We start from the raw sequence: 15402 nt of genomic DNA, 5'->3' as shown, positions 1-15402 counted from the left end.
GATTGTTGCTTGTAATATATTATGGCTTGTTAAAACTTTCTCTGAAAATTCTAGCTATGTCTGAGGATTTATTTCAACTCTGAAATTGGTTTTCATAGTTGATAATTGTGGCTATCAAGCCTGCCTGGGTATTCTTGTGGGTATGTTGTCTATCGAACACTTAAAGGTATCACCATTTCATTAATTGGGCTCTCGATTGATTTCTGCATAAAGATTCACATTGTCTAAATCTAAAGTCATTTCCATTCAATAGTCTATAAATTCTTCTTTAACTATAGTAAAACTGGGAGATGGAATGCTTATCAAAGCTAAGGTAGCATCTTGAATCCAAACTTCTGACTCCCATTTGAAGTAGATATTAAAGCTTTATAAGATGGCACGTTGTTGAAAAGTTGACAGTAATTAAATATGCTTGAGGGACATTGCATTTATATATGGGTGGCCATGTTAAGTGTTATCACTCAGGTTGTTCCCTAGGAAAGTTGTAAGAAGGGAATACAGCCGAGGTAACCACTAACCAATCTTTTAGACACAGATTCTATCCAATTTGCATCTAGAGAGGGCTCTCTCTTTATGATTTAACTTTGTTTGTGTGAGGTATTAGGCTAGTTATGAATTTCAGGGGTTTTGTTTGATTTTTGGATGGTAAGATTCAATAGAACAGGGTGTAAGCTTGAAAATTTCAGTCCATTGGGCTAATGGAGTCTATGAGGATGGATTGCTGGATATGGCTTCTTAACAGAGGATGGTACTATAGAGCAAGGTAATCAAACATGGAACAATCTAAAGGCTGAAATCAGATGGAATGAAATCTAATGGACGAAGGGCAATTAAGAATCCTTCATCATGTAGACAGAGGGAAGTGAATGATTATGACCAAGAAGCAATTAAGAATTTCTTAGCATGTAATCAATATGATAGAATCAGGGGAAACAGGAGCAGTTAAGAATTCATTGTTTATGCTAATTATGAAGAAAACACAGAGAATAACAAAGACTGAAAACAGAGTGCAGTTAAGCAAATTCTGAGTTAATCTTTCTCTTTATTATTCAGATCATGAAACATAGATGACATAATAGACAAGAAAACTATAAAACAAGAGATATAAGGGTACTCATTGATCCATAGTTTGATTCAAGAATTCTGTAACAGGTCCTTTGCTATCAATTCCACATCCAAAGAGTCTAGCAACAATGGATTCCAACAGCTTTTTTATTCAAAAATTTCGGTATTACAGCGCAGTCCAAGGAACGTATCACCAACCCCAAATACTTCGAATGGGGAGGTATTTATGCAAAAATATTACAAAATATCTCAGGGAGATAATATCTAGTGATGAGTTATTGTTTTTACAAGAAATAGAGACACGTAGTCTTGAAAACAGTGAAGAAATAAATGAAGAAGTAAATGATGTTGTGCTGGCTACTTTGTTTGGTGAGATATGTTGACTGTAGGCTCTGTGAGTCAGTCTGCAGTTGTCTTCCGCTGATATTTTGTGCTGCTGATCTAGCTTTCTCGGGCGTCTTTACTTCTGATTTGATACGCCTTTATCTCATTCATTCCTGTTCTCCGCAGTATGGTACAAAACTTGTGCCTTTATCTTAGGATTTCTAGCATACTTTGCCACCACTGTTCATCTGATAACTTGTGTCTTTCCAGCTTTCTCAAAGTCTCATCAGTGTCTGTGTACCTGAAGAAGTTGGGCTAGATTGCGAATAGATGTTTCACTTCGTGCTCAATATAAAACAGATTTTCCACGCTGTCGTAGAGGCTTTGACCAGATGGAAGTGCTCCTGAAGTAATTGTTGATGCAGGATTTTGATCAGTAATATATTTATTCAATTTACGGGTATAATCTACGTGTTTCAACAGGTGGTCATTACTCCCCAAAGGACTTGGCAAACCTTTATTATGCAAAATTGTGAACTTTTCTGTGAAAGAGTTGATCTCTACTTGCATGTCCTGGGATCTTCTTTCCAAATTTTGCATCAGGGTTCTCATGGTCAGAATTCTTTTGATTTGCAGTATGGTGCCTTTCCTATCTCTGATGTCCAGTGCTGCTAATTCTTCACTGGTCTTGGTGTTCAAAAAGTGTATCAGCCTGTTGGCTTGTTTAGGCATGTGTCCCAATAAAGCTCTTGCTTTTTGAATCTCTACTTGGGCTGCTGCTATTAAATCAATTTGCTCATAAATAACCTGAATAGATCTCCATACATTTCCAAGAGATTGATTAATGTTAGCCCACAAAATTGCTTTGATTTCTGCCAAAGGTTTGTCCAGGGAGAGATCCTTTTCCAATGATCTCACTTTATTCTCCAACGCTTTAACTTCCCTTGATTTCTCTGCCACAGTCATTTTAGATTTGTCATAACTTCCCTTGATTTCTCTGCCACAGTCATTTTAGATTTGTCATAACTTTTTTCAATCTTTGCCAATTGTTCCTTGACCTGTTTCAGTTCTAACACTTGGAGTTTTAAATCTTCCATGGCTCTTATCAGTTGCTCTGTGGTCATGCTGATATTGCTGCCTGCTGCTACTGTTGTTGATGTACCTGCAATGATCTATGTCGTGGATGCCAGGATAGTGGGAGGCACTGCTATTATTATTGTAGGAGGGGCAGTTGTGACTGTTGGAGCTACTTCAGGTGGCTGGAAGGTCGACTCTCCCCACTTTTATTTTAGAGCTTTCTCCAAAGCCTGCTCTATCTCACTTAATATTTCATTCAATCTCATAAGCAGGTCCATCATGTCCTCCTTTGATTTCTGCTGCACAACTTCTGTAGTTTGTGGATGCATAGTAATAGGCAGCTTCAGTTGTTTTCTGAGGGCAACAATGTTAGGCCCCTATACTACTAGTGTAACCCCTTATTGTTATTAGTACAACCCACTTATTATATTGATGTACCCATGTAGTGCCCATATTGTTACTAATGTGCCCCATAGAAGCCCACTATTGTTATTATTGTGCCCTTACATTATTATTGTTATGTCGGCTCTGGTTATGTTATGACCCCTTAGACTCCTATATATATAAATGAGGTCTTTTCATTTGTATCATCCAAGAATTGTTCATTTATGTAATGTAAAGGAGGTTGCCCCCTCGAAGAGGCTGAATTCTAAGGCATTGATCTATCTTTTCTTGAGCTGGTTTCATAACATTTGGTATCAGAGCTTTGGATTCTAGGGTTTCGCTGCTCCAAACAGGTCATCGTGGCATTTTCGCTATAACTTTTTTCTGTGACGTTTCAGAAGTCGCAAAAAAAACCCATTTTAGAAGAAATCGCGCTGAACCTTGGGTCCGAATTTCAGATCTTTTCGCGTGATATTTGCGGAGATATGATCTGAGGAAGTTGGTCTTTTTGCAGACTCCTGAATTACATTCCAAACATGTGACCTCGGGAAAATCGTCATAACTTTCTTTCTAAGCATCGGATTGAAATTTTGCAAGAAGTTACAGAAAGAGGACGGACTGTAGTTTTCTTTTATATATTTTACAGAGTCAAATATTGAAACAGTGACACGTGGCACTTCATACACGTTCGCTCTACGGAACTAGTCTACAATCAGGTCACTGCGGGAGATTGTGCATAACTCTTTCTTGGAGAATCCAATTTGGATCAGACTAGTGGCATTGGAAAGAGGACGCAGAAGGCTACTACAGGTTGCAATTTCAGAACTTAAAGATCAAAAAGTACAGAGTTACAGTCGTTTCAAGGTCGAGCTCCTAAAATAAAGAAAAAGAAAGATGAGGAAGTTTGATGGCAAGGATCCGGTAAATTGGATACTTCAGATGGAGCAATATTTTGATCTACATGGTGTACAATTGTTACAAAAGGTATGTATTGCATCTTCATATTTAGAACCAGACCAATTTTTATGGTACAAAGGGCTTTGTTCTCGTAAACAGCTTGTTACGTGGTTAATTTTCACGGAGGAAATGATAGCACATTATGAGGATACAAAGAGCAACACCTTCTTTAGAGCAACACCACAACAATTGAAAAGAGTAAAAGGGCTTTGTGACATAGTGGAAAGCAAAATTATGGAAACCAGGAAGCGTACCCCTCACAACTATAAAGATGGAAGTGTTGTTTCTCCTAGCCTTCCACAACATACAAGGGTTACACCACAACAATTGGAAGAAAAAAGAGAAAAAGGGCTTTGTTACAATTGTGATAGCAAATGCACTAAAGGTCATAAGTGTGCTAAGAAGAAATTATTTTACATAGAATATGAAGAGGAGGAAGAAAAGGATCAAGAAACATCAAAAGAAGAAGATATACGCCAGGACCCCACCCTCGAGAAAGAAGAAATGAATCCAACCATATCTTGTAATTCATTGTTCGAAATTACCACTCCTCAAACTATCAAGATAGAAGGTCATATTAAGAAGAAAAATGTTTAAGAAGTGAAAGATCACATCGAGCATCAAGAAATGAATTCGACCATATCTTTTAAAGGATTGGAAGAAATTACCACTCCTCAACCTCTAGAGATAGAAGGACATATCAAGAAGAAAAATGTTCAAGCAGTGAAAGATCACATCGAGCATCAACAACAAGTTCTCCAACTTTTAAAGGATAACGCCACTTCGGTGCAAAATCAAATGAAACAACAGGTAGATCAACATCGTAGTGAAAAATGTTTTGATGTAGGTGATTGGTTATCTTTACCGCTACATCTCAAGCAAGCTATTTATGAGAAGGAAATGTTGGCAATACTACATGCACTTAAAAAATGGCAACCTTACCGAATGGGAAGACTCTTCAAGGATGAGGATGTGGAAGCATTGTTTTGTGCTATTTCTATTATCCAACCAGATTGGATAAACAAAGCAAGGGATGAATGGAAGAAGGACGAAGAAGTATGGCCACTTATTCAAAAGTTGCAAAAGATCCCAATTCAAACAATATTGCCAGAAATTGAAGAGGAACGAAAAATCATATTGGAACCTGGAGCAATCATAGAAACAAGAACCCAACAGCTACGAAATCGATCAATTTCAGAGTATCTCATCAAGTGGAAGAACTTACCCGCTGAAGATTCCACATGGGAGGACAAGAATTTTATACAGAAGTATCAAGAACTACTCAAGCGTTGAGGACAACGCTTTTTGAAGGAGAGGGGCATGTTAGGCCCCTATACTACTAGTGTAACCCCTTATTGTTATTAGTACAACCCACTTATTATATTGATGTACCCATGTAGTGCCCATATTGTTACTAATGTGCCCCATAGAAGCCCACTATTGTTATTATTGTGCCCTTACATTATTATTGTTATGTCGGCTCTGGTTATGTTATGACCCCTTAGACTCCTATATATAGAAAGGAGGTCTTTTCATTTGTATCATCCAAGAATTGCTCATTTATGTAATGTAAAGGAGGTTGCCCCCTCGAAGAGGCTGAATTCTAAGGCATTGATCTATCTTTTCTATCTTTTCTTGAGCTGGTTTCATAACAAACAATGTCCTCTTCCTTCTTCTTCATTAATGCTTTTATGCCTTTGGCATCTTTGGGATCATGCCCCAGTTCAATAATAATATCTTCCAAGGATTTTATCCTGTTATATTTAGCTAGAGAAGAGGCCTTCTCCAAATCTAATTGAGCAGAGGGGTTGTTCAATGAGTTTTGCAATTTATGAGCCAACATTGCTTTATCTGCTAGTGTGGAGTAGACCATCTCTCCAGTCTATTTGGCAGCTCAATCTAGTCCATAGGATGAATGTCCTTGGCAAGGACCTCCAGATTTGTCCTGATGTAGTCAGCTGCTGATTCTGGTTGTTGTACCTTGGGCTTGAAGTAAGTCATGATCATTCTACCTTCTTTAATGTCATATGCAGACATTAACCTTTGCAACCATCTTAAGATATTGATTTTAGATATGCAGCCTGAGTGGGTCATTTCGGGTCTTTATCTCTGTGAATGTTCTTTTGATGTCAAAGCCTTGCTTGCTTTGTGGCCTAGTAGATGAAATTTCCACACTATGCTACCTTTCCAAGTCCTGCCTATGAGAGTCGATTGATGTTTCAATCGCTGGTGAAGTCTGTTGGTTGACTACCCTTTCACCTCCTAGACTGCCTGCGGTTTCCTCAATAAACTCATCTTCTGATAGAGGGTTTAGTCGTTGCCTTTTTTCCCCAGGTTGTTTTGCAGGACCACTGATAGGTGTGTCTTCTTCCCTGTCCCTTTTCTTGCCCTTTTCCTCATTTAGAGGAGTCTGTAATGCAGGAATCTCTGCTGCTTTGGTTTGGGCTGGAGGAATTTGCCTTTGGTCTTGTTCTTTTGATGTTGCTGGCAGATTTGTCATTATGTGTTGCTTTGTATCTACCACTTCCTTTCCCTTTGATGTCCCCACAACTGGTATGCTGGTTTGTTGTAGAGGCTGCAGAGAAGTTGCAGCAGAGGATGTCCCAGCTTCTATTTGTTGTGGCAACTTGAAAGATACCTATCCAAAAGAGTCCAGGTCAAGAGTTTTTTCAAGGTCTTTCATAACTTTTTCCATTTTTTCCTGCTCAATAAGTTCTTCAACTAATGTACCCTCTTCCCACTCATCTTGATTTGCATATTGTTCAATCTCTGAGATGTTGTGATGTATATAGACAGATAGCCTGTTTCTGACTTTTCTGTCACTTATAAAGCTATTTGGGTCATAAGGAACCCACCAAAAACTCTTCTTCAATCTAAGGTCATGCTCTAATATTTTCTCAACATCTTCCCATGCCTCCCTCTTATTAATGACAAAAGGGCTTAACTGGTTTTTTATTCTCAGTTGAGCCTTTTTCTTTGCACTACAAAAGTGGGTCAAATCTGCATTGATAAGCTACCTGAAATACTCCAAGGCAAATAGTCTCATAGACACATATTTGGGCAGCTTGAAAGGGCACAGTTCGCAGCCATATATCCAGTCACCTATTATATATTGCTTAGAAAGCTATAAAATCTTCTTTATATCAGCAGAGAGTCTAGGAGGAGGAGCTCCTATCAATAGAGTGGTGGTTGGATGCACAAACAAGTCAATGAATTCACATTAGGTATAAGGGGTGTGACAGACAAAATGGAAGACTGAGGTCCAAAAGATCATAGACCTCCACTCTCCCTTTGAATCCAATTTCCTAATGGGGACAGAAAAGCTGTCTGACTGATAATAGAGCAGGAGGTGGTATATGAATGAGGTGTACTTGAAGACTCCTTCTCTATCCAGATTTATGAATTGCTCATTGATTTTGTTAGCAATGAAAGTGGCATAGTCATACTTGACAACCGGGGGTTGTCCTGGGGTAAACATTGATAACAGCGCTAAGGTGGTCTCCTCAACATGCTCACTGGTTTTAAATCCCAAGATGTAGGATATCATATCAATAATGAGTCTTCCTGGTTTAGTGAACCAGCAATGCAAATAGGGAGGTGGGGCTTGAGGCTCGCAATCAGGTTTCATGAATAATCGAGCAATACGGGTTATTTCTGCATTAGGCAATTGAGAGCCTTGCTTAAGAAAAAATCCCATGGAAAGAAGAGCCAGAGGCTAGGTGGGTTGGAAATGTAACATCTCATTGATGGATTCAGCAGTTATGTAAAAGAGGACAGTTTGGTATGAGGTCATAACAGCTTTATTGACGGGGTCATAATTGGCACAACAATGGTGAATAATATCTGGGAAAACGTTGACTAAGGGAAGGTAATACCTGGGGAGATTGAATTCCCATATTCCATAGATATTAGAGTTGTTCAGGTAGCTGTTTCTAATTTCGCAGACTGCCTAGAGGTGGTTCGTGTCACGAGATAACTCATTAATCTGAAAGTCTTTATCAGCCAAGGGTAACCAATCCTGGTCTTTATGTGGTGCATTGAGAGGAGCAATGTTCAGGGCCACATGAGGTCGGGTTTTTGTGGGAAAAATGAGCAAAGGAGCACTTTTGGGGCCTCTCTCTGAGAATTTCAGACCAAACTTAACTTGAATTCAGCTCTTCGGATAATTTTTACAGAGGAAAAACGAAATTTGCAGGGTTTATTGGTAAAATGGGTAAATACTTGGGTATACAGAGTAAAACAATGCAGCTCTAGGCTGACCAACGAACCATGGAGCAGGACGCTGGAGTGTTGACCCAGTGGCAAACTTGGACTTGATTTGCAATCAACTAGATGTAATTCGCATGTAGCAGTGCTCGCAGTAAACAATGGTGAAAATGACAGTTTATGGAGCTTTTAACAAAATTTGGCTTCGCGGGGCTTTTGGCACTTTTCAGTCGGATGATGTCATCGGGATGTGACGTTTTGTTGTGACGCAGGGGTATGGAATGCTGATGTGGAGGTGGCGTGGCGATGATGTCAGTGGGCGGGGTTAACAGGAGGGCGGTAAGCGGTATCGGCCTGCATCGCTTATGAGCTGAAATGGTTTTGGGCAGAGGGGCCGCGAGCAAGGCGGGAAGGTGCCGCGTGTCCCCAGTACGGCGGCAATACCACCCATTCCCCGGGCGATAAAGTTCGGCGGCAGAGGGGGGTGCTATAAGATCGTGGGCCATTGGATGAACGGGCCCAGATCTAACAGCTGGCGCTTGGCGGAGATGGCGAGGGTTTAATGCACGGGCCCAGTGTATGAAAATGTGTTTTTTTTAATGGTACTGGGGCGGAAATGATTGGTTCACAGAGTTTGGTTATAATTAACTCGGGTGGTTAATAATTCCATGGTTTGCTTGCGCAGGTTATTAAAGGGTTTAGAATAAACCTTTAATCCCTTTTGTGTAGGACTATGGTTATAGCTAACCTGGGGCGGGATTAATAATATTTTGGGGTTTTATATATTTTTATATAATAAGGGAATAGGTGGGATTTTATCCGGGAGCTAATATAATAAAAGTTAATGGTTAACATGGATTTTGAAGAAGAAAGCACTAAGTTTAAAATGTTTAAAACATTAGGCTAAGGGGATGAAAAAGGGTTTTTACACAAGAAATGTGGCTTCTTTGCCTAAAGTAAAAATGTGGTTTTACTTAGGCTTTTTCATGAAATGAAATGGAGTGATTTAGTGATATTAAGCAAATCTTAATATCCTTGGGGGAAATTAGTAAATGATATGGAAAAGGATGAGAGGGAATTAGTCATGCTTCGGCTATAGTACCTGTGATAGTAGTAAGATCTAACCACTCTGAGAGACAAAACCTATCACAAGTTTCTTGCTGCAACACCAAAACTGCCTATCCAGCCTACTGTACCTAACATTTTTCTTCTTTTTCTATGGGTGCATTTGGACTAGCAAACCCTTTTTCAGCTCTTCTTTTCTTTACATGATAAACCTATCTAAATCTAACATTTTTCCTTCCAAGGGCTCAGATTAAGCAGTTGAGCTCCTTTGCTTCCCTACCTAACTATTTGCCTGCCAAGATTCAACAGTTTGGACAGGTTTCATTCTCTATCTCTAAAACAAGTAAATTAAACATGAACTGGCCAAGATTAAGCTGTTTGGCCATTCATCAATGGTGGCATAAATCAGCAAGTTGCACACCATCAGGTTATTTGCAAAAATGGAGTAGTAGTGGCAATTTGGACTTGCACACTTTCCTGGTCTATTTGATTGGGGTTCATTTCTTTCATTTTTTGTGACCATTTCATTCTTTTTTGCCCTTTGATTTTCCTTTTAGGGCATACCCTCTTTACATTTTTTGATTTTTTGATTTTCTGACAATATGGAAAACTTTTACAACCACTAAAAGGTATGAACATATTAGAGAACTTATAAATGTCAACCATGAAATATGACACCTATTAGTATAGGAACCTAACATTAAGCTCACGTGGTCTTGGAGGAAAGCATTTTCTTCTTTGTATTAATGCTGGCGTGATTTAGATTTTATAGGAGTGTTCCGACATCAATTGTCAGTCCTCACTTTTATATATTTATCACTTATATTCATGCCAATGCTGGGTAACTTTGGCTTTGAAGGAAATAGTTCTATGCCGTTTTCTTGCTTAAGCATCACATTTTATCTGATGTTGGTTTGACATGTTTAATGCTCAAGCAATATTTTCTGAAGTGTTGCTTGTCTTCATGTCTGTTCGAAGAAAAGCACATCAGGCATGGAATGCTGCATTGTGATGTTGGTAATTACTGGTGTGGAAATGTGAATGCTGGACTGAGTGCTCCACACACACACCTTCTTATTATTTAATTGGCAGAGTAAACCTACAGATTTAGAGGGGTGCCAAGTTTTGTTGGAACACAAAATAAAACTTGGGCGTAAATTTAGTAATGAATTGAATCCCCTCTTGCTAAACAAAGGTAATATTAATAACGCATATGCGCTGGTTTCTATCAGACAGTGATTTCTGTGGTGGTTTCTCTTATACACGAGTACTATTTGTGAACTTTGAATGTGAAACTACTTTGAAATAACATTCAAAATGATTTTATTTTTTTAAATAATTTTTTATGATGATGATGATGATGATGGTTAACGTCCACTGAGACCAAATTGGTCTATCGGACCTACAATTTTCTTAATTTTTACTTGTCTGGCTCCTCGTCTTTCTTGGCGAGACTGGTGTTGTAGCTTTCTTTCTTTTCTCTACGGTCTTCCAACTTCCTTTGTCTTGCATCTCCTTCATCTCTTCTGGTTCTTGGGACATTGGTGTCTTAGCTTCGCGATCTATAGTCGGAGAAGTTTGGTTTAGGAGATCTGCTTTGCTGTTAAATGAAGATTTATTTTCTGCGGTATTCAAATCCTCATAACTGTTGATTTGTTGGGGCGGGCTTTCTCCTTGTTTGCTTTGAGAGTTGTTTCCTTCTTCCTTGATTTCTTGTGACTCAGAGTTTTCTCTAGAATATTCTTCTTTGATGACAGTGTAATGTTCTTTTTGTGCTCCTTCCCACCATGTAGATTTGTGGTGGTTTTTTCTAGCAAAATTTTTCTCAGAGGCTTTTGGGCAATTTTTGGCTAGATGCCCCGTCTCAAAGCACGATCGACATCTGAAGAGGACACTTTCATAATCAAGCTTCTGGTTCCACACATAGTCTTCACTTGTTAGGTTTATTTCAGCTGGGAATCCGGCACTGAAATCCATTTCCACACAGATGCGTGCATAGGTGGTTCTGGCATATTCCTCTGTTTCTGGGCACCTGCAGTAAAATTTCCCAATTGCATTTCCGATGGCTTTTAGCGAGGAGAGATTCCAGAGATGCAAGGGCAGGCTTGGCAATCTCACCCAAACTGGTGCTGAGGTTATCACTGCTGTAGAGGGATCGAATGATGGGTTCCATGGCTTCATGAATAGGCCTGATTTTTCCCAAAACCAAGGGCCGGAATCTAGAATACATTGTCTGCTTTCAGGATTTTCAAAATCTACTATAAAGAAACCTCTAGCACAGGGGTAGATATTAATTTCATCAGAAATGATAGGCTTCCATACCTCCGAGATCCAATTGTGGAGTGCTATCAGCCGCGGCCAAAAACCATTGAACCGGCAAATTAGGGCACTTTCGGAGAACTTCAAAGCTTCATCGAGTGAGTCCTGGACCACTTGGATAGTGGGAGCTGGGGCTTCACTCACGATATGGGCAGGAGATTGCCCTCCAGAGGCGGATGAGCCACCAGTTATTTTTGCGAAGCTCGGAGCCATATTTTACGCAGATCTGCACCAGATCTATACCACAGATTCAATTCAATACCGCAGATCTATACCAAAAGCTACAGCGGATGATCTCGCGTTCACTTTGAGCCTGTGATGTAAGTTCCAGTGATGAAACCCTAGCAAGCTCCGGAACCGCGACTAATCGCCTGAGAAAGACGAGGTATTTAAAGATTTTATGGCCTGAGAACCAGTTGGAAACCCTCTGAGGGCTATAATTGACTGAGATCGAGGAGTGATCTCGCATGCGCTCTGAGCCCGTGATTTAAGTTCCAGTGATGAAACCCTAGCAAGCTCTGGAACCGCCACTGATCGCCTGCGAAAGACGAGGTATTTATAGATTTTACGGCCTGAGAACCGGTTGGAAGCCCTCTGACGGCTGCAATTGACGGAAATCAAAGAGAAAACGAGGAAGATGCGGAAGAAAAATTGGATGTCAAAACAGCGCGAGCTATGGAGGTATTTGTGTATATCCGAAAGACCAAAGCCGTAGAAATCCGAACGTATATATAACCGAGACAGTTCAAATTAGAATGCGAGACCGCACCGAGGATTAGAATGCCGAAGAGCCTCCGAACGTATATATAACCGAGACAGTTCAATATTGCGAGACAATTCAAGTTAGAATGCGAGACCGCACCGAGGATTAGAATGCCGCAGAGCCTCCGAGACCGTAACGAGGATTAGAATGCCGCAGAGCCTCATGAACGAAATACGGGAGAATGCCTCTATATAAAGGAATGTTCTATTTTAGGTTCCAAAATAGTTTGAATTATGGACATTTATTTTTTTTAAATAATTTTTTATATTCTCTCTAGAGAGACAATTATGGACATTTATTTATTTTTAAATAATTTTTTATATTGTCTCTAAAGAGACAATAGTTTGAATTATGGACATATTGTTTCTATAGAAACAATATGAAAGTGAAATTACTTTGAAAGAACATTCAAAATTATTTCCTTTATTTTTTTTTTAAATAATTTTTTATATTGTCTCTATAGAGACAATATGTTTTTAATCTCAACTATTTTCTCTAAAAAGACACAAATGTAGAAATTGTCTCTAAAAAAACAAATCAAATTGTCTCTTAATAGACAATGATTCTTGTCTTTATAGAGACAATAATAATGTGTGTTCTATATTGTCTTTATAGAGACAAATTTTTGAAACATTATATTTTGAGACACCCGCTTAGAGACAATATTTAAGACAATACACAAGTTTCTTTTTGTCACAATTGACTCAAATATTGTCTTAAAACCCTGCTACATGTAATAGTTACCTAAAGTTTATAACAAAAATTTCTGATAATTTTTTCATCACTTTAAACTAAAACAAACTAAATCTGCCTATGTTTGTCCGCATAAGCGGTAGATTTTAAAAGGAAAATGCCCGATAAATTTTCAAAAATTGGAACTACAACGAAGGAAAATGTAACATAAATTTCCAAGAATTTTGACTAAAATTAAAGCAACCTTCTTTATTATGTGTCCTCAAGCTTCTTTATTATATTTTCTCATCCTAAACTCTCGTTTTAAAAGAAAAATGCTGCATCTTTTCATTAATTTAAACTAAACTGCGTTCTTGATTTTTTTTAAAACTAAATAGAGGTTTTGATAGAAAAATGCAAAATAATTTTTCAATAAAAGGTTTGATAATTTCTCGGGAAATTTACACTGAAACGAACAGAATCTCTGAGCTCTCTAGTTTTTACGCGATAAAGTTAAGTTTCAAAAGAAAAGTGCAGGATAGATTTCAAGAATTTAAACTAGAGAAAGAAAAACCTGCAGGCTCTCGTAAGTTAAAATAAATAAATAAATAAAATTGTTCCATAAATCATTGAGAATTTAGAAGGTAAGGAAGGAACATCTGTATTCAAAGTAGATTCTAAAGGAGTGCCGGGTAGATGTTGCAGAAAAATCGCCGCTCTCAAATTTTCAAGAACTTAAACTAAAGCGAACGATCTCCTGTGTTCTCAACATAAACGGAAAGAAAGAAAGGAAGCTCTAACCCCGGTTTTAAAAGAAAATGTTTTCAAGAATTTGAGCTGAAACGAACGATGTGATATCTGCATAAAAATAACATGTCAGATAAATTCTCAAGAATTTCAATTAAAATTGCGATATCTGAGTGCCGGACAGGTGTTGCAGAAAAATTGCCACTCTCAAATTAGGAGTGCCGGATAGATGTTGCAGAAAAATTGCCACTCTCAAATTTTCAAGAACTTAAACTAAAACTGCCACTCTAAATTGCAGATATCAACGATTCCGCCCCAAATTGCGCAGGTACAGGGCGTCTAGGTTCTTTCTTTTGCAGATCCTTGCAATCTTTATCGCAAGATTTGAAATCTTGATCGATATGAAGATTAGAACGATTTTTAGTGAAATTTAATGCGCTCGTGCAGATATTTTCTTTTATGATCGCGGTCGCCCGTGCTCCTCAAAGTCCAGATATCGCAATTTTAATTGAAATTCTCGAGAATTTATCTGACATGTTATTTTTATGCAGATATCACTTCGTTCGTTTCAGCTCAAATTCTTGAAAACTTATAATTTTTCAAGAATTTGAGCTGAAACGAACGATGTGATATCTGCATAAAAATAACATGTCAGATAAATTCTCGAGAATTTCAATTAAAAATGCGATATCTGGGCTTTGAGGAGCACGGGCGACCGCGGTCATAAAAGAAAATATCTGCACGAGCACATTAAATTTAACTAAAAATCGTTCTAATCTTCATGTCGATCAAGATTTCGAATCTTGCGATAAAGATTGCAAGGATCTGCAAAAGAAAGAACTTAGACGCCCTGTACCTGTGCAATTTGGGGCGGAAGCGTTGATATTACAGGCCGCAGGGAGCGAGAAGGCGAGGGTTTGATTTATTTGAAAGCCAAGGCAATCGCTGCTACGGAAAAGCTGGCAAAGGCAGTCGGACCTGGCGAGGATGGCAGCGATCGATAAACAGCAGTCATTCGTTGGCTGTGCGCTGGTGTTATTATTTCCAGTAATGTAGTCTACACATGGGAATATATTTATGAGGGGGGTTGTGCAGTCGGGAGAGGAACAGGGCGGCTGTGAATCGGGTTCGCCGACGGTGCTTCCTGCTGCTGCCATGAAGGACACCACGCCCATGACTACCATTAAGAACTGGCAATTTCTGCCACCCACCATCACAGTGCTGATAATCTCGAGCGTCTATTCTCTTAAACAAATCTCGAATCAATCGGTTGCCGATATTCCACGAGGTTTACTTGTGTCAAACGTGCTTTCGCATAACACTTTATTTCCACGCCGTTAGGCGCAAGGCTTTCAAAAAAAAATCAGAGAACAATCATTCGATGGCTTTGTTTACTTGACAGAATATTTGTCTTTATAGAAAAATTAAGTTTAATATAAATTATGTGTAATATTATATGATTTTATGACATTAAGGATTAGAATCTTTTATAAATTTATAGAGGAAGAATAATAAAAATTTGTATTTATAATATTGATGCTTTTTTATTTTAAAGGCCTTTCGATACACTTATCTTTTGAGGTCAAATATATTCCACGATGGGTCCAATGAGAAAAATAAGGACAAGAGAAGAAATTAAAAATAAATGAAATATTAAAAACATAAAAATAAAATAATTGATTAATAGATTCTTATATTTATCTTTACATAATTTCAAAATTTGATTAATATTAACTTAAACTCTATCCATATAAATAAAAATATTTAAACTCTACTAATTAATTATAAACTGATTTTTTAACATTTTTCTTTGATTCCAATTT

At 38.3% G+C, this 15402-nt stretch overlaps 1 protein-coding gene across 1 annotated transcript; it reads right to left on the bottom strand.

Annotated features, from left to right (window-relative positions):
* Positions 1-14251: 14251 nt before the first annotated feature.
* LOC149255033 (non-specific lipid transfer protein GPI-anchored 5-like) lies at positions 14252-14754 on the bottom strand. The gene is made up of 2 exons (XM_089454927.1): positions 14436-14754; positions 14252-14316 (listed from the first exon to the last, which is right to left on the bottom strand). The coding sequence occupies exons 1-2, from the start codon at positions 14752-14754 to the stop codon at positions 14252-14254; spliced, it is 384 nt and encodes a 127-aa protein (XP_089311053.1).
* Positions 14755-15402: the final 648 nt, after the last annotated feature.

Source organism: Pinus tabuliformis, chromosome 7 (assembly GCF_031772625.1).
Source record: "Pinus tabuliformis cultivar Carrire ecotype Pingquan chromosome 7, CPIR1, whole genome shotgun sequence".
Lineage (NCBI taxonomy): Eukaryota > Viridiplantae > Streptophyta > Pinopsida > Pinales > Pinaceae > Pinus > Pinus tabuliformis.
This window is presented reverse-complemented; position numbering and strand designations above follow the sequence as displayed.

Coding starts and splice junctions, on each gene's coding strand:
- LOC149255033 (XM_089454927.1), bottom strand. CDS start 14,754: ATGGGCGTGGTGTCCTTCATGGCAGCAGCAGGAAGCACCGTCGGCGAA. Junction 14,317..14,435: donor TTCCGCCCCAAATTGCACAG/GTACAGGGCGTC, acceptor GTGCTCGTGCAG/ATATTTTCTTTTATGACCGC.